The 20,048-nt window shown below is 36.0% G+C and overlaps 1 protein-coding gene across 1 annotated transcript in view; it reads right to left on the reverse strand.

Annotated features, from left to right (window-relative positions):
* Window positions 1–20,048, reverse strand: part of GAB1 (GRB2 associated binding protein 1) — a 104,341-nt gene that overhangs the window by 13,328 nt on the left and 70,965 nt on the right. Inside the window, 8 exon segments of the mRNA XM_032223892.1 lie at window positions 56–102; window positions 104–360; window positions 1,391–1,476; window positions 3,854–4,461; window positions 6,932–7,145; window positions 12,282–12,332; window positions 12,335–12,414; window positions 12,416–12,573. Of these exon segments, the coding sequence (XP_032079783.1) occupies window positions 56–102; window positions 104–360; window positions 1,391–1,476; window positions 3,854–4,461; window positions 6,932–7,145; window positions 12,282–12,332; window positions 12,335–12,414; window positions 12,416–12,573 (1,501 nt within the window).

Consider the following 20,048-nt stretch of genomic DNA (forward strand, 5'->3'; position numbering starts at 1 on the left):
ACAATGATAGGAAGAAAATGCTTAGAGCAACTGGTTGCACACGCTCATCTCTCACCTTTCCGGTCTGGCTTCAGGTTCCTGTCCACTGGAGGAGGTTCACATTGCTGCAGGGACTGGCCTTCTAGGAGGGGTCTTTGGACTAGATCTAAATCCCATGTGTGCTGGTGGAGGCACTTGCATTCCAAATAGTGAAAAATCAAACGTGCCAGGAGTCATTGGCACATAGTTCGTCATTTCTTGGATGGGTTCAGTAAAACTGCCAGAATGGTGACGTGGAGGAGAGTTGGGGTTCATGGGAACATAATTTTCATCCAGTTCTTCACTGGAAACACTTCCAACAGTCAATAGACTTTTATTTTTCTAGAAACAAGAGTTATGGTAGCAGTAAATTAATCAGAATTCACTGACTATGATTCAAGTTGTATGATACATTATTACACTATTGATCAAAGGATCCCAACTGTTCCTTCATGGAAGAGAATTCTTTCATCCCTTACACATTTAAACACCCATTCTGTGCCTTCTTATCCTATTATGTTCCTTACACCTTTCTGCACATTTTGCAAGATGCTTATGTGCTGAATTATTTCCACCATGATATTTGCCAACCTCCTTCCCTCTCTCATCAGGTTGATATCCCATTAAGAAGACGCCCTTTTATTACATTATAGCCAAGCCTTCCTTGCAAATATTTTTCATAGGCTCTATTAAGGATCCCTACTGTTTTTTATTAGTGAATATGCACACAACCAAATGCTCAGTATGATAAATGCTGAAATATGTATGGTACAATAAGGACTCAGTGGGCATTTTCATCATCTAAATAAAAGGCCTGCAGATGTTGACATTAAAATATTTGCTCATATAAGAGCACCAACCTAAGTCCCAGTAGCCATCACCACAGATCCCTCTGACCAACAAATGACCTCTTAGACTTCAGAGATAACATTAGACAACAATCAGATACGTTGATATTCTCTGTGCAATAGATTGAGATACCATCTTTTATTTCATAATATTTGCCAAGCTCCTTCCTCTCCTTCATCAGGTTGATGTCCCATTATGAAGACACCCTTTTATTACATTATAGCCAAGCCATCCTTGCAAATATTTTTCATGAGAACGCTCCTAAAGAATTTCTGGCTTTAGAGAGTTTAAGTTTAATCCTCTTCAAGAGAGTTCTTGTTCTGATCTTGTGATTCATGTATTAAAATATAGTATCTCAATTTACTGCGCAGAAAAAACAATAAAGCCAATGATTGATGTTTGATGGTCAGCCTAAAGTTTGATGTTTGATATTCAGCATTCTTTCTTGACTTCACTAGTAAGTCAACTGGCATTTCAGCTTTAGAAACTTTTTTCTTCCTTGGCAAATCAAAATAATACTTACAAAGTGGTTATGGAAGCCTTCCAGTGAGCTTGATCTATCATTTGGAAATGTTCGTGGAACAAAATAGCAATCTTGAGAACCAAGGTCTAAAACAAAGGAGAAGAAAGCAAATGTTTTCCCCCAATGACATAAAAACTACACACAATTAAGTGCAAGTAGTCAAAATGAGAAATTGTATATATAACTTTCTATAACAGCCTTCCACATTTATGTGTTTGGATATATTCACACAAACTTCACTTGACTGGAAATAATGGGGGAGTAGAAGCACAATATAGCTATAGCTGATGGAAGAGCTTAGAAAAATTAGCCCAGGTGTCTACCTCTAGCTAAGTATAGCCACAAGCATGCCCTTTTTTGTGTTGCAGTACCATGATATTAACTTCACCTGATTTCCAGGCTTTCGCTAAAATAAGGGTAAGTCATCCTTACATTAATGTTAGAATTAATGTTTTTCCTGTAATTCCAAAACCATTTAAGGTTAGCCTCAAATAGGCAAAATTTCTAGCCACTATACATTTTAGCCAACTTCAAGGATAGTAGTAGCATTATAACTCAGTAACAGGGATATTTGCTATGTCACAGTTTAAAAATGCAAACAGAGCCAATGCTCAACTTTACAGATGTAAGCAGTGAACAAAGACATCAGACTTAAAAGGGAAAGAGAAATATCCTTCCCATCCTTTTTTTAATCCAATTTGTTCTGTAATTTTCATTTTGACTGCCAGTTTTGGCTCTTCTGCACATATCAACCTACTCCTTAATCCCATACCATCCTCATAATATTCATAAAGATTTCAAATGTTATGAAGTTGAAAGGGATAAACCTAAATAGATACTGTCCAAGCTCATGACTTTTCATACAACCTCAGCCTTAGCCATTCCAACAGAAGCAGAAGGGAGCTGAAAGCGACAACATTCAAAAGCACTAAATGGCCTGATCCTACTTTGTAGACACTAAAATGATTACGGAATACTTGCATAGTAAAAGATGAATATCACAATGGCAATTTTCAGATTAAAAATAGTTTGAACTCTGGAAGCCATATTGCTTGATAATAAAATGATTGATTTACATCACAAATAGCATTCAGGCTCAAAAGCAGTGGCATCAAATTGGTGGCCCACGCACCGGATGTGTCATGCGCAGGCCAAATCCACTCCAGCTTCACAAATGGGAAAAATGTCATGAAAAGTCACATGACAGCAATGTGACTCTGTGAGTGTGACACCCATGCTCAAAAGGATTTGAAGTCATTTATGCAACATTTTTATATGTGGGAAATTAATTAAAATAAATATATCAGGTCTAGCACAATTTTTACTCACTCATTACTATATAGGAAAAAACATAGTAAACATACATGCATATTTTTGTTTTGGTACTGAAATTTGGCAGTACAAGAGGGCTTCATCTAATCCTTAATGTAGGATATCCATATTGCAGTAGTCCTAAGATGGGGGTGTCAAACCAGATTTCTTCCAGGGCCGGATCAGCATTGTAGTTCTCAGTGGGCCAACAGGGGGAGAAGAGCAGAGGGAGTGATGAGACAATATGGACGCCTTTTGCAGCACCTCGCGGGCTGAAAACAGGCTTAAATGGGCCAAAAACGGGCTCTGCGTGGTCTATTTTCAGCTTCCCTGGTCTCCAGCAACACTTTGCCAGCCAAAACCGGGCACCACATGGCCCGTTTTAGCCAGCAGAGGCATCGCAGGCAAGTCCTTAGATATTTCCAGGCTGGTCCTCGGACCGGATTTAAGCACCTGGTGGCTGGGCTGGTGCACGGGCCTTGAGTTTGACACCCTGGCCCTAAGAGATGTCTCTCTCTTAATAATCTATAACAAAAGGTAGCGAAACAAGAAAACCAAGTTAAGAACATAACTCACTAACTCAAAGTAAACTCTCGCTGATTTCAGCAAATTCAGATTACCATAACATCAATGCCCATATATGGTATGTAACCTCAAAGACCAATGATTTGATTGTCTGATTTCCTTTTATCAATATATGAATGTGTATATAAATTTATATTTACTAAATAATAATACAATGGGGATCTTAATATTAAGTACTCAGTGACAGACTGAAACTACTATCACATGTACTTTTGATATGAATACAACCGTACATTTTTATATTATTCTTAATTTTGGGTGGAAAATGAAATAATTTTAAACTTGCAATATTGACATCTTAAAATGCTTTTAATATTGATATATTTTTACTTTTACTTTTTTATCAGTAGTCTGAGCTTTCCAAATAACAGAATGCACAATTTAAAATAATATTACATAAATATTATTGAATGGAAATCTGCATTGAAATAATCAAGATTTATAACATCACATTAAAAGGAAATTAAAACAAATCCAATGATTTTGAGCTAACATCCTTCTCTTGGATCTTGGAATATTTCAATTTAATATAAATGAAATCTTTGATAAAAATTTATCCAAAAATACCCACTAACCTTTGCGAAATATTCATATCCATGGTGGAAATTGTGTTGCTGCGAGATGGGAGCAAGCCACTTGTAGGGATGCAGTAACTGTTATCAGTATCTGAGGCAGTACGTGCGATGCTACATGCCTCCACCGGAGAGCGATCTGAAGCATGATGAGGCTTTGGAGGACGTGGTGGAGGAACATCTGGAATAGTCTCTAGCTTTGAACCTTGAGTCAATGAACTTTCTGGAAAAGTTCGTGGAATTTGGTACGTACTTCCAGGTGTTGAGGGAATGTCATAACTAAGGGAGAAATGCCTCATCTGTATATCAAGAGAAGAGGTTGCAGATGGAGTGCTAAAAACATGTTGCTCTCCATCTATATCAGTTCCAGAAGGAGATGCCTTTGGTAAAACATCTTGAGAATAACTCCTTGGTAGATTATAAAGACTGCCATCTACTGACACCGAAGCAGCTCTTGATGTGGGAGAATCATATACACTATGTTGCTGAAAATATCCATTCACTGTGTGCTTGTTTAGCGATTGCACAGAACTTTTATGGGAAGGCACATTATCATTACAATCTGTTTCAGAACAGGCAGATTTTGCTGTATCAGCTGACAACCTAAGTAATAAATGAAAACAAACAAAAAATAAATGCACTGGCATATTTCTTCCAGAAATATTTCCTAAAATAAGAAACAAAAATAGATAATCACAACTCTGTGTCATTCAGGCTTTAATTTTATATGCATTGCTAACATGCTCCTATAATGCAGAGGGACCTGAAGGGAGAAACTGCTTCTTGGTAAATCATAAGGCACTGGGACTGAAGGTACCAATGTGGCATTTTCATTCTTAAATTCAAAAAGTAGTTGCTTTCATGATATACTGTATTTCTATACTATGTTGCTAAACTCTCAGCTCTAATTCTGTCTATAGATTTTAGTCAGCAAGGCTTCTAAGATATCTCTTCTTATAAACATCAATGTTAGGTATCTACACAGGATTGATGAATAACAAAACACTAATTATACTAACTCTTATTAAATTGCCTTAAATGTGCTACTTTTATTATTTTTTAACTACTTTCTTTCTCTCAATCCTTAAAAAAATACTTTCCATAACTTGTTATGAATTCTTTAGTTTTGTAATAATGTAGTTCTTCAAACTAAGAAATAATATTTTAAAGGTATCTAAGATATTTAAGAAATAATGTTTTAAAGTTATTTGAAGTTACAATTGAAAACAAATGTTTAAAACAACGTTTTTTGGAATGGGAATATATTTGAATATAAACCAGGGAAAAATACTGTTCAAAAGCAGCTGTGTATGCCACTTTGCTCTTAAATATGAGTGGCTGATCATCTGGATCCCTGTTATATACTGCAGCATCCTTCCTTATCACTATCTTCATAAAATTATAGAATTAAAAGTTGTCTTTTTTATCAAATCCAAACCTGCTCTGTAAAGAAATCCAAATTAAACCAATGTTGACAAATAGCTGCCTAAGGTATACTTGGCTACATCCAGCAAGAGCAAGTCCACCATATAACTAACTAATTAGATTCACTGTTACATTGTTTTAATGTCAGGACCATTTCTAATGTGAAATTGTAACATGCCCTAAGTTAAGAAAAGACTGTGGTTTTTACTCTGCTTTTTCAGTTTCAGAAGAACACAGCAATAGCAATAGCACTTATATACTGCTTCTTAGGGCTTTGCAGCCCTCTCTAAGCAGTTTACAAAGTCAACGAAGTCCCCAACCATCTGTGTCCTCAATTACCAACCTTGGAAGGATAGAAGGCTGAGTCAACCTTGAGCCTGATGAGACTCGAACTACCAAACTGCAGGCAGATGGCAGTCAGCAGAAGTAGTCTGCAATACTGCATTCTAACCACTGCACCACCATGGCTCTTAAGCATAGTCAAATTACAATGTCTCTCAGCTTCTCAAGTCTAAATTGTACTTCATAGGATTTCTTTTCTACTGTCTTGATTGTTCTAGGCATGATATCCAAGTTATGGTCTGTTCCATACAGAGTAAAATGGGATTACTACTTCCTTAAATTTGCTTCACGTGAGAAAAAAGCCTAACATTCTAAACTTTTAGCAGACCAATTGCCAATGTGATGATTTTCTTAGCAAGTAGCAAAACTACTGATTTTTCCCCATTTCTAAAAGGTAAACCCTTTTACTTCAGTGTTTTTTTCAAAATGACCAATACATCTGCAAACAATGTAGCAATTTCTCCACTTCAAGCCACTCTGGATACATCAAGTAGTAACTGCTTATGAAAAACTGCTTATGAAAATCCAAAGCAAAATGCACAAGATGCACAAATACACACACAAGCTGTTTTTTTCCCCCAAACAGGCTTTAGATTTGTGGTTAATTTCTAAAGACAAATCCCAAACACTCACTGCAATGGAACTTTTTTACTTTCAAAATCCTCCAGCAGTAAATATTCCTCCACTTCTTCCAAGATGAAAGAGCTGGTTTTTTGAGTACACGATAAAAATTAAGAGATCAGTGATGGAAATTATTTTTGAACAGTAACCTCCCTTTTGAAAAAATATTTGATAAAAAGAGCAATTTTAAAAATAAAATAACATTGTATATAGGTTGATTTTCAGATTTTATGAAAATAACATGTATCCAGAAGGTACTTAAGACAATTTACCTCACCCTTAAGTAATCAGACTTTAGTCATAGTTCTTTAAAAATTACATAAGGAGTGATGGGGGAAAGGATATTAAAAAAAGTAAGTTTTTCATCAAGAATAATGAACTTCAAGACAATGGAACAAGTAATGTAGCCCACAAGAGCAAGAGCACTTGCTCTTCACAGTGCTTTACAGCCCTCACTAAATGGTTTACAGAATCAGCATATTGACCCCAACAATCTGGTTCCTCATTTACCAACTTTGGAAGGATGAAGGCTGAGTTAACCTTGAGCTGGTAAGAATTGAACTGCCGAACTGCAATATGCATTCTAACCACTGCGCCAACATGGCTCTGTACAATAACCTCTGAGAAACTAGCTATGATAATTGTTATTATAGCATTTTAATGACACATAAAGTTAAATGTTTACCTTGTTGGTTCAGGCTTCTTACTCTGACAATTGACTAGTAACAGGTAATCTTGTGGATCTTCATGACTGGAGGCAGATTCTAATGGTGGGATATTAATTAACTGATATGGAGGAGGTAGGGATGGCTCGGCTTGTATAGATGGTAGGGAAGTACTGACTGCTAAGGGTAATTCGGCTGATGCCGGCAAAGAATTGCCTGGTGGCTTCACAGCATCTACAAAACAGAATATGCAGCCAAGTCACTAAATACTTGATTGATTGATTGATTGATTCATTTATTCATTCATTCATTCATACATTTATTCAAGAGTTATATGGCCATCCATCTTGCAGTACAGGTAGACCTCAACAGTTCATTTAGTGACCATTCAAAGTTACAACAACACTGAAAAATGTGACTTATGACTGTTTTTCAGAGTTACAACCTTTGCACCATCCCCCTGGTCACATGATCAAAATTCAGATGCTTGGCAACTGGTTCATATTTATGACCATTGTTGTGTCCCAAGTGCATATGATCACCTTTCATGACAAGCAGTCAATGGGGAAGCCAGATTCACTTAACAGCTGAGTTACTAACTTATCAACTATAGTGATTCACTTAGCAACTGTGGCAAGAAAGTTCATAAAATGAGGCAAATGTTCCATTAACAAATGTCTCACTTAACAACAGAAAATTTGGACTCTTAAGTCGAGGACTACCTGTACACAGTTTTAGTTGGCTAATAATAATAAAACCATAAACAATAAAAACAATAGAACTAAAAATCAGGAAAAACCTGATGCCCAATCCAACATTTTTTCTATTCTATTCAATCCCTAGGCCCCAACCTTACTATCCCAACTCCTGGGGTCAACGTCACCTCCTGATGGCTTTCCAGAAACTTAAGAAAGTGAGTGCCAGCTGGATCTAAAAGGTAACAATGTTCCATGGAGAAGAGCCTACTGTAGAAAACACGATTTCTAGATCCCACTAGACAGCAACATTAAAGCTAAGGATCTGAAGTGTGGCCAGTCTAGCAATCTGGTGGAAGGGCAGATATTCTAAGGGAGAAGCAGTGCCACCAACAACCTGGTCCTGTGCTATGTAGAACCTTAAAGTGATACCCATACTTTGAATTGACCTGCAAAGAAACTGGAAGTCAGTCAAGCTTGCACAACAAAGGTATTACATGAGCAAGCGAGCACCAATACTGTGCAAGCTGCTGCATTCTGGACTGGTTATAACTTCTGGGCGGTCTTCAATGTGCATGCACAGCACAGTGCAATAGTCCAAGTGGGAAATAATAATCAATTATGAATGACCATGAGCAAGGCTTCCTGGTTCAAAAATGGGTACAACAAATGAATCTGTGCAAAGATTCCCTAGTCATGGTTGCTACCTGGTTCTTAAGTAGGAGGTGCAAGTCCACTCAAACTGCCTCTCAGCTCTGTGTGGGGAAGTGCTATGCCACTGAGAGTCCCAAACCCCAAAGCTTGGCCATTTTGCTAGGATTGAGTCACAGCCCGTTCATTCTGAGCCAGATCTCTACAATCTCCAGGCAGAAGATTAGCAGTGAAGCGGTGTTATCTGTTCAGCGGATGATACTACACCCCATGCCATCAGATAGCAATAGCAGTAGACTTATATACCGCTTCATAGGCCTTTCAGGCCTCTCTAAGCGGTTTACAGAGAGTCAGCATATTGCCCCAACAATCTGGGTCCTCATTTTACCCACCTCGGAAGGATGGAAGGCTGAGTCAACCCTGAGCCGGTGAGATTTGAACCGCTGACCTGCTGATCTAGCAGTAGCCTGCAGTGCTGCATTTAACCACTGCGCCACCTTGGCTCTTGCGCCAGATGGCCTCACTCATCTGTTTCATATTTTAAAAGTGTGTTAAAAGATTCAAAATCTGGGACATTCACATTGTGTGAATTTTTTTTCCACCTCCAAAACCGATCCAACAGATTCCGGCCATGGAGGAAGAATGATTCCCACTTCCAATCCCTGCAGCCAGTCCAAAAGATTATCATGGCTGAAGGTACAAAAAGCCAAGAAGTTCAAGATTTCACCTAAATGCTACTAAAAGAACTTTAAAGTATTAAATATAATGCATGCTGATTTATACTTTAAAAATTAGTAATGTTTGGATTATATTGTATCAACTATTCATAATATCTTCAAGATAAAGAGATAATGGAGCAGGCTGCAGTTATTCCATAAAAGAATTATGACTGTTAGGTTTTCAACCGCTTAATCAAGGTAAACTATCGAATTACCCATCTTCAGATATGATGTCTATGAACCAGATAATTCTCATTTGTTCCTTTCAGATTAAAGTAAGAGGAACCCATAATTTCTTTCCCAATTGACAATTGTATAAAATAAATACACAAACTCTATTTTCCCCTGTTTTTTTCTTGAAAAAAAAGTCTTTTTATGTTCTGAATTTCAGTGTTAAATAGAATAGAAGAGAATGATTAATTGTTTTCAAAGTCAATTAATAATGTAAATATTCACATCACAAGAAGTAGTAAGCCTCTGAAATGCTTGAAGTGACCGTTTTATGTTCTTGTATTTACTTTTATGCTATTGCAGCTTGATGGGTATGTTATAGGATGAATGGGTTTTTATTAAAGAAATAATGATGATGAAGGCAAAAATTCAACATCATAACAAGCAACAGCAAATGTCGCCTTTGTAGCGAAAAGGATGAAACAATTGACCATTTGATCAGTGGCTGCAGCAAAATTTCATAAACTGACTACAAGCAGCATCGTGACTGCCAGATTATTCACTGGAAACTTTGCCAAAGATTTGGATTTGAATGCAGTAAAAACTACTGAGATAATGAAGTTGAGAAGGTTTTTAAAAATAAGTGGGTTAAGATGTCACGGTGGGTTAAGAGACAGGCATGTGGTTAATAACATGCTTAATATAACAGTTATTTAAAAAAGAAAGGCTTGTACATTGATGTTGCTATTCCATGTGATGCTAAGATTGAGGAAAAATAATTGGGGGAGAAGAAATTACAAAATACAGGTACTTGCAAATTGAAGTTGGTTGTTTACTGGGGGAGGGGAAACCTCATTGCTCTACCAGTCATGAATGGAGGCCTTGGAGCAATTTCTTTGATATCTGGAAATACTGAATTTATCAGGCCTGAACAACCTAATTTTACAAAAAAAATATCCGCTTTGCCGTGAATTGCCTATATTCTTAGATGCCACCTTAATAATTCACAATTCCTCACTTAAAACTTGAATTATTAGATTACCACAGTCTTAAACTGTAAAACTAACTGCAGAACACCCACACATAGTAAAGGGAAACTTATTAGTAATCAGTTCTGCAATGCAGAAAGCTACATTTATATAGTTGGTGTAAGATTGAGAACTGCCTTTGGATCCAGGCTATGGATATCTGCTCAACTGTTTATCCAAGGAAAGAATTTGGTATGGATATTCCCATTCATTCTGCAAAACAGATGTGCCATTCAATTAATCTGCGTACTAAATTCTAAAAGTAGAAAACCATAGCAAATATTTTGCAATAGCAAATATCATCGTACTGTCCCAAATTTAGCCTCAACATTGTTATAATGTCCAATTGCTTCCAAAACAACCTCTAACTGTGGTATAACATAAGGCAAACATTTTCTCAATGTTCAACTTTATAAATATATAAATTTAATCCTTTAAGATTCTGAAAAGTATGTTTCATAAAATCAATTATGAAAATATTTGGAAACTTTTCCTTCTGCCATTTGTGCTACCAATGTGGCCTGATAACTGGGAATACTCGTAGTTGCAGTTTGAATATAATCTGTGTAGGTCTTCAGATTCAAATAGAAAGATCCAATAGAAAAGAATATTTGTAACTTGGGGCTAGACTATTGAGTTCCTGATGTTAACTAGTTGGGTAATGAAATGTCAGCAAGCAAACAACCAAGCAAATACTAAGAAGACCATAATTACAAAGTAGCCTGTGTAAAAACTATGTCAGAAGGAAATTAATGATTATGTATAAGGTCAAGAAAAAGTATTTGTGTGACATTGCAACTCATTTTTACTGCAACTCACTTAAGCATAGGATCATGCAGAGTAAGTGCATTTCAAATTGATATCAGAAAACTTATAGATTCAGTAATACTAGACCTGAAGTACTCATCCTGCAAAAGCTATTCTTAAAACGTATTTTCTTCAAAATTTTAAGTAACTTAGACAGGAGAAAAAATATATAAAAGGCAGGAGCACATACAAATACTTCAAAAAATTAAGCCATAAGTCATATACAGTACTTTTATTACCCCAGAATCAGAATCAGTTAACAATAATAACTGAAAAATAAAAGCTCTATGGTCATTGATTGAACCCTGTCCTTACATACTTCAGCTTTCCCATCATCATATTTACAAATTCATCTTACAATATATTTTATTAATTTAATAAATTTATATCCACTTCTCATATGTGGCTCTCTCCCATTTTTATTTACTCAATTCACCAGTGAAGCTGAGTAGGGGGAATTTAGTCACTAGACCAGGATATCCAGCAATGCTGTAGCCCAAACCATTTGAAACCAGCTCAGTCCTATTCTGACACTCTAACAATGATCTCATATTATGGAAGACTTATATTTGCTTCATGCATCTTTCCAAAATTCAATAATTAAACAAATATTTACAATACATAATAATATGTTTTCAAAAACATTTTCTTCCTTTCCAACAAACGTACTAGCTAATGTCTCTTATAGCTAACTACACTTCTGAATGAGAAACTTTACTAGCTGAGAAACACACATCATCTATTTCTCAGAGGAATACCTAAGAAAATAGGGAATATCACATAAATTATTCATTATGGTATCCTGAGAATTCCATGATCAAAGGAATCACATTAAAAGGACTAGCTAAGTTCAAAAGAAGACTTCAAACTGCCCACCGGAAAATGCTCCTTTTTCTTTTTTCCATATATGTACAGGCAATGATTGTCCCACGGCAAGACCTATGTGCTTAGATTTTCTTGCTATCTTGTGTGGCTATAAATGACACTTCATTTCTTCATATGCATGCCTGTACTGTATCTGTTTGATGCTGTAACTTTGCAGCTGCACAGCATACTGGACCATCTTTGCTCCCAAAAAACTTTCTTTCAGAAGCTGAAGCATGGCATTAGAAAACAATGGCTAATGAAATGCCACAATAATTTTCTATAATGGAAAAGACCAATATGGTTTTTTTTAAATTACTGCATATTAGACTTAAATACAACAGAAAGTTATCTTCTGAATTTCCATATCCCAAATGTGATTGTATGGGATCACATTTCTAACAAATTGCTAAAATATAACAACAATTTACTTACCATCATCAGTAGGATTGAACCCACAGATATCACAAATACATCGAACCCACTATTCATCTCCTCTTCACTGTCGGCAACTAAATAGAAGACTCTGTCTATTGTATTTATGTCAAAAATATAGCTGTTTTCAAACTTTTTTGTTAAATGTCAATCCAGCATCCACTTGTTGACACAAATTCAAGTCAATGATACGAATTGGTTTCTTGGTGTGGTCATTTTTGTAGTATTCCAATACATCTGGATCTCCTGTCAACCGACCACTGCGGAGCACAAACCATCTTCTCTTCCATGCCTAGACGATGGGGAAAATATCCAGATATTTTATATGAGTGTGTTACCGAAGTAGCACAGAGTAATCTAAATACATATTTGAAACAATAACATTGTATTATAAATTGAAATATTTCGAATTCAATTAAATCTATATAAAAGAAAGTGCAGTAGTTAAGAAGTGCAAAGGAACTGACAATTTGGAATACTCAGTACAAAGCCACTAGACTTAAATCATATGCTGCCCCAGAGATTTTTCAGCTCAGGACAGAAATAGCAATATAGGGTAGTGAGTCTTACATATCTTTAATATACCAATAATCTTTGTGGCCAACAGAAAAAGCTACAAGATTAAAAAGTTTTGAAATTGATACTTTTTATTTTACATTGCACACCCTCTCCCCACAACTAATTTACCTTAATGTCTTGTACAAATTCATGTATGTTTGAAAATATAAAGGACTTTTCATTTTCTGGCATGAAATAGTTTGGTTTAACAAAATATTCAAGCTTGTAATCACATTCCCATTTATTTAAGAATCAGCCAATTGCCAAGAACAAAAAGCCTTATTAAATCTTAACCCAGTTATTAAGGCATAAGCCAGCCTTTCCCAACCCCAATTTCTATTGTCACAGCTAATGTACATTTTTACACATTTTCATCTGCTGTCTCTAGTTTTCTTGGACACCCTTTTTTTAAAAAAAATATACAGCTAGATTGGTATGATGGTTAAGGAAATAGACTAAAAACTGGGAGACTGTGAATTCTAGTTCTACCTTAGGTACAAAGCCAGGTGAATAACCTTGGGTCACCTCTTTCTCAGCCCTGGGAAACAGACAGAGGCAAATCATTTCTGAAATCCAAGAAAATTGCGACTTGTCAGGAGTAATTGATTTCAGAGGGAGACAGAGAAGCAGAAAAAGAGAAGGCCAAAATGGGAAATAGAAAGAGGAAATCAGTCTTCCATCAATTTTTTTGAACTTCTAAAATATTCTGGCAACTTCTAAATACAATCTTTTACTATTGTCAGTCCTTAGAGGTAGTACAGACAGGAAATACAAACTTTAAGCATTAGCACTATTTTTTTTTGTAAAGTTACAGTAACAGAATCTTAAAAATTTAAAAGCACATCTCTTTTCCCATGCCTTTATAATTCAAGAATCTAGAAAGGTCCCTTCTGAAATGCTTGCTGCACCCTCATTGTTTCTGCCGGCTAAATGCTTCTAATCTGACCATTGCCTAGTCTACTCTTCCTCCTTCTCCTGTCTCCCAAGTCAAAGTTCTGAATTTAATCCAGTGGTGGGTTGCTAACTGGTTTACTACCAGTTTGCTTGTGTTTGCGTGCACAACACTTCTGTGCATGAGGAGAAGAGGGTGGGCTGAGCCTCCCTCCACCACCTCTACTGGTTTGGGGGAACTAGGAGCAACCCACCTCTGATTTAATCCTAAAGAAATATGTAAACGGACATGGTGTGGGCAGTTCAGGGCAACATCCCTAAATTGAAGCTTTCTTTAAGGAGGAATAGGTTAAAATTCCTTCAAACCAATGTGCAGGACTGATGAACAGTTGTAAGAAAAGTTTCGTTGCAATCACTGCTACCCAATGGGGAGCGGGAGCACACACCAGTTACTGAAAGCAATGTAACTTTGCTTTTGCCAACACAAAAATGTTATTTGGATCATTCCTTGATAAACAAACAAGTGTCATGTTTCTGATTTATTTAATTAGGTTATCTTTATCTAGTTGCAGGACTTGTGCAGAAAACAGATCCCATTTTATGCCTATTTATATGGAAATATTGAGAATTTAGTATTATAGTACTGTTATGGTCCTTTCTTTGGTTAAACATTCAAGCAGACCTTTTTTTTTTTTTACTAAGACTCTTTTTGACTTTCCACCAAATATGAAAGGACAAATTTAAACAACTCAGTTTTAAGCTACATTGGGGTAGCCTACTCATAAACAATCCTCTAAATTCAGTACATTAACCAATTTTTCAGATAGAAAAGTTTCAATATTTTGTATTATTTTATACTGTATAACATTCCTAATTTCCTTCCATTAGAGTAGAAAAACTATTGGTTTTTTGAGTACTAAGAAGACAGGAGTTGTAACCCATCAGTATCTAGGTCAGGGGTGTCAAACTCACAGGCCGCAGGCCGAATCCGGTCCGCAGGGTACTTAAATCTGGCCCATGGGGTGGGCCTAGAAATAGTAAAGGACTGGGGCCTGCGGTGCCTTTAGCAGCCAAACTGGGACATGGAGGGCTGCGCACAGCCCCTCAAACCCTGTTTGCAGACTGGACAGCTTCCTCCTGTCATGCCTGGAAGCCATATTGGGAATTGGATCTTTAGGCCTGCCATATTTAGTGCCTGGGAGAGAGGATGGTACAAAGCTGGGGAGATATATAGTCACAACAAAATTCCTTTCTCTGAGAATCAAGGCCACTTTGCCCTGCACCTGGATGTGTGAGTCGGAAGCATGTCCAGTTGGGATGGTGCATTGATTGGACCATGTGACAGACATGTGGCTGCTGAGGCAGGGACTTTGACATTCTTTTGGATGGGGAAATGAAATGGAACTTTGAGGAACTTCAAGCCTCGGAATCTTCTTTTGTTGGGGTTGGTGTTACTTGGAACCCTGACATTAACCCAAATCTTCTTTAAAACTCTAGACTTCTCCCCAAACCTTGAGGTGCTCTCTGGGGTCCTGAGCCCCGAATGTTGACCCAATACCAGGCAGCATAAAGACTCAGGGAAGATGGAGGAAGACAATACCTGTAGCACTCTGCCGGGCAAAATGGGGTGTGGGTGGCCTCCCCATTTCCTGTTTTTTTGCAGGCAAAGTGCTGCAGGAGGCATCTGTCCCATCCCCCCCCAGCTGGCCCACAAAGGAGAACTACAATGCTGATCTGGCCCTCAAAGAAATCCAATTTGACACTCCTGATCTAGGTGATCTTAGGGGTTTCGTAATACGACAAATACTTACAGGAACAAATGAAGAACAGGACATCAATGTACCCAATGTAAGTGTGAGAAAAAGTGTGCTATGATTTGTACAGTAAGGTGGTTGTAACCTATATAGTGCAGATTTGGAAGTTTCTTCTCCAACTTGTACACTGAAATCTTTCTCTATTTCAGAGCTAACAAAGATCCTCTGTGAGAGTGAAACATCGCTCTTACTGCAGCTTCCTTGGTAATATAAACGAAACTTGTTTATAGTTCTACATGTCAGAAAACTTTGCCTTTGGACAACTAACACCTGCTTCTATATCTGCTTTATTTCCCCAGAATACATCTTTTTCAGAGTGAAAATGGGAATGTTTATTTCGGTTGCTTAATGAGTCACTCACTGAAACTGGCACAGACTGTCCTTAAAAACAAAAATTTCAGAAACTACACACTACTAAGGCAGACACAAAGGTTCTCTGGATTATAGCACAAAAGCACAATTTAACAGCAGAATAAAGCTTGAAGCTAGACAAGAGACCTGACATCAGCACGCGTGCTAATCATAGTACAATGGCCCTACTATGTTTCATGAAACTGCAAAGAGAGTCCATATAAATCACTCTTTGTTATCTGAAAATATCTGGGATTCTTGAAGTAAGTTCTATTTTTAACATTTTCATATTGGCTGCCTGATAGAAACTGTATATTGCCTTACTGAGAAAAACTTCAGACAATCATGCTACAGAATGAAGTGAAAAGCACAGCTTTGGTTTTCGGATCCAAAGTATTTGGCTTGGAAAATCAATAAGATTTTCCCTTCCTTGCTGAGATTCTTTGATTCCTTTTAACAGGTGGGACACCTAATGTTAACATCTTTAGGAATACACTTGAAAGAGTTGGTCTTTGTTATAGATATTACTATAATGAGCAAATATCAATTTTTAAGTTTTTTTCTGCCCTGTTAAAGCAGAATAATAGTACTGCTGAAACCTAACCAGAATTAGAGTTTGTACTGCAGGCTTTATTCCATCAGTCCTGACTGAAGAGGACAGAGGAAAAATTAAGCATAAGAAGAAAAGAGCTTATTAATAAGAAGAGGAGAATATTTGATGAATGAATAGGAAGGTCTCTATATCATAGCAGCTCCTATGTCTACGTGAGGCTTTTATCAGATTCAGTCTCCAATGGATGAATGGGGAAAGCAGACTACTTTCCTAGGCCATAAGCTTTTCATTCAAATAAACAAATAATTTCATCCAAAATTTAGCACACAAATAATTTAACACACTATTAACACTAAATATTGATATTTACTGGCTTGCCACAAAGATAAATTACTTAAAGCATAATTGCTCAAGCTTCAGTTGTAATAATGTATCTTAATTCCTTTTACAAAGCTTTATAAATAAGGACAGAAAATATGAAGTGCATCTTACTTATTGTTACACTGCTCCCCCTTTGCCAAAAATACATTCACACTTTTAAAGAATTGTTTTCCAGGAAGCACCATCTTTTCTTACAAAGAAAAATAAGGAAAAAATCTCAGTGGAAGTTTCCACTCCACCGGCTATCATCCTGATTAGCTGTTTGAAACACACATGGCCAACATTTCCTGTTTTTAATCTATTGTCACCGTTTACCAGTTCTGCATTGGTCTGTTCTAACTTTAGTGTACTTATGCAAACAAAAACATTGAAGACAATGTAAATATAACAGTGCTTTTTATTTTGCATCTTGCAGCACTTTTTTAATAACCTAAAACGGAAAATTAGAAAAGCATATTATTTGAAAGATGTTTAAGAAGCAGGCAAAGCTATAAAATGCTTGATAAAATTGTGTGTAATTATTTTATAATTACTAATTTATTATCCTAAGTTGAAATGTGCTACTAGAAAACCTCTATGTAAACATGCACTTCAGACAAACATCAGGATTTCTTGAGGGTAAATTCTAGGTATTGGAGATTCCAGGTATATTAGATTTGATCATGCAATAAAGAATATTGCATTGCTCACTGAAGCTAAGTAATAAAAATGGTACTGACTCTGCCTGCATTGCCAGCACTTGCTCATGCAAATATAACACTTTTTGAAGATAGCTGCATAGGGGGATCCCACTATACACATTCACAATCAAGAACAATCAAAAGGGTCATGCTCCCCTTCCCTTCTCATAAAGCTGTAATGGCATGTGGGAATAGACTGCCTGCCTGAGCTTTAAAACTGCAGCCCAAATGACATTATCCATCTTGTTAACCTTAAAAAAAGGATAAATAATTTTAGCTTACAGCCTTGTTAAACTCCAGCACAGAGAGCAAGTTTCTTCTAATGTTTGAATTCATCTTCCAACATTTATACATTTGACATTTGTTATTTCATTAGCTTGCTATGCCTGCGAAATACATATTCAAAAATCTTTTTCTGCTTCTTTCATATTAATTCTCTCACCCAGTTGATAGCTTTTGGAAGTGATGCTTTTCAATAAATCCCTTTACTTACCAATATTTGTCAAGCTGTATTAACATAGTCTAACGCAAGCCTCAAAGAGCATGATATTAAAACAAACTAATGTTATTAGAATTATTTTGTTATTTAAAGAGTAATTCTTTTAATATTAGTTGTTATTGATTCTCTTTTCTAAAAATACCAAAACTGCTCCACATATCAACAAACTCTGAAAGAGAGGGGGGAGGGAGGGAGGGAGGGAGGCACATGCGTATGGTCAGGTTTTGATTGAAAAAACAGAAGCCATTTTATAGTCGTTTTCTATTTCAAAATTATGAAAAGCTGTCTTAAATTTTATAGTTTTTCAGAAAGCATAGTAGGCAATATCTGTCTTCCCTTTCTTTTGATTTATTCATCATGGATGAAGTGACAAAAAACAAGGATATAGGGTGGTATTTGGGAAGCATTAGAAGAACAGCTTGAAGTCATTAAGTCAATATGATCAGTTTTAATTGAATTTGACACCTAAACTTCATGCACTTTATAAATAATAACAGTAGTAATCAAAAAAGGCATGATAACTACCAAGAAATCCAAATTCACATACATGATTATTCAGTATCTCTCCTTTTCGTCTTCATATATTCCTTCAATAAAATAATTTTAATTTTTAATTAATTTTTAAAATTAATTTTAAAAGCTATTTTAAAGTCACAAACTCTTTATATATGCTCAAAACCATAAGGAACCTGATCATCCTCTGTTCAAGTCTTTGAATCAGTCCTTTTTTGCAGAAATTCTCTTTGCAAAATGATTAGAATTGCTTCCTATCTCTGTTACAATGCCTTACACAAAGAATTATTTTCAAGAAATTTTAATAAGATTACAAATTTTACATTTAACACACATTAAATCCTGATTGCTTTGTTTCTGAAAATACCAGTAATGCCGCAAGAGTGAAGAATTATGCAAATATTTTCAAAAAATATTTTAAAGCCCAATCAACTCTTTAAAGAAAAGATTAAAATGTATAAAATAACCAATTTTACATACTTTATAACACATCAAATAAAAGATGGAAGTATTCATATGGATAGTTTACTATTGTTAATAGAAAAAGTACCTCTTCTTTGTTTTCAACATATCACTGAATTCCAATCTTTTCAGTTGTTGCGTCTACCCCAAAAGAAGCTCAGTGTTAGTCTTCCTGTCAGCTTTCCAGCTTACTATACACCACCCTATTATAATAACCTTTGACCAGCAGGAAGCAGACACAATGGACTGAAAATAACAACAATTGTATGTTTTCAGAATGTTTTAATGTATATAAAAGAAGTACTTATTTAACAGATGGACAAACTATTTGAAACTTTATGCTATATACGAAAATAATAAGCAGAGGCATAACTGACTTCATCAAGGCACATTTTTCTCTTGAAAAGAAAAGGCCAATGTATAAGATATATGTAAATAAATACATGAATAAATATTTTAGATAAATCCTGCAAGGGAAGAATTGCTTTTAAAAAAAAATTTTCATACTATGAAATTTACAAATTCTTGCAGAAACCTTTTCATTCCTCGCAGGTCCTACTGGTAACAATCTTTTTTGAAATGTAACACAGGTAGAAATGGATAGGTAGTTCATCTCAAATATTGAAGGAAATTTAAAAAAAAAATCCGAGGGAATCATGTGAACAAGATGTCAATGTCCCAATTGTGGTTGGTAACAATTCAGCTATCTTTTGCTTTTGTCAGGAAGTATTTAAATTATTGTACCAAGTCTCACATGCTGTTTTAATAACAATATTGGCAGAATCTCTGCAGAAAACGCTAAGCAAGTTAATCATAAATCTGGAAAAAGAAGTCTTAGAAGAAACAGTTCAAAGAACTGGTTCATTTATTCCCCCTAAAAAGAGAGAACATGATAGTGGTCTTCAATCACTTGGATGGAAACTGCAGGGAATCACATCTTAGCTAAATTTTAGAGGTCAGAATTAACAAGAGAACCATCTGCCTTGTACACTGATGCACGTTGATTTGCTGGAAATGTTTAAGCAGAGCTGATGATCTTTTGTTAAGGATACTATAATTGTGTTT

Source organism: Thamnophis elegans, chromosome 9, assembly GCF_009769535.1.
Source record: "Thamnophis elegans isolate rThaEle1 chromosome 9, rThaEle1.pri, whole genome shotgun sequence".
NCBI lineage: Eukaryota > Metazoa > Chordata > Lepidosauria > Squamata > Colubridae > Thamnophis > Thamnophis elegans.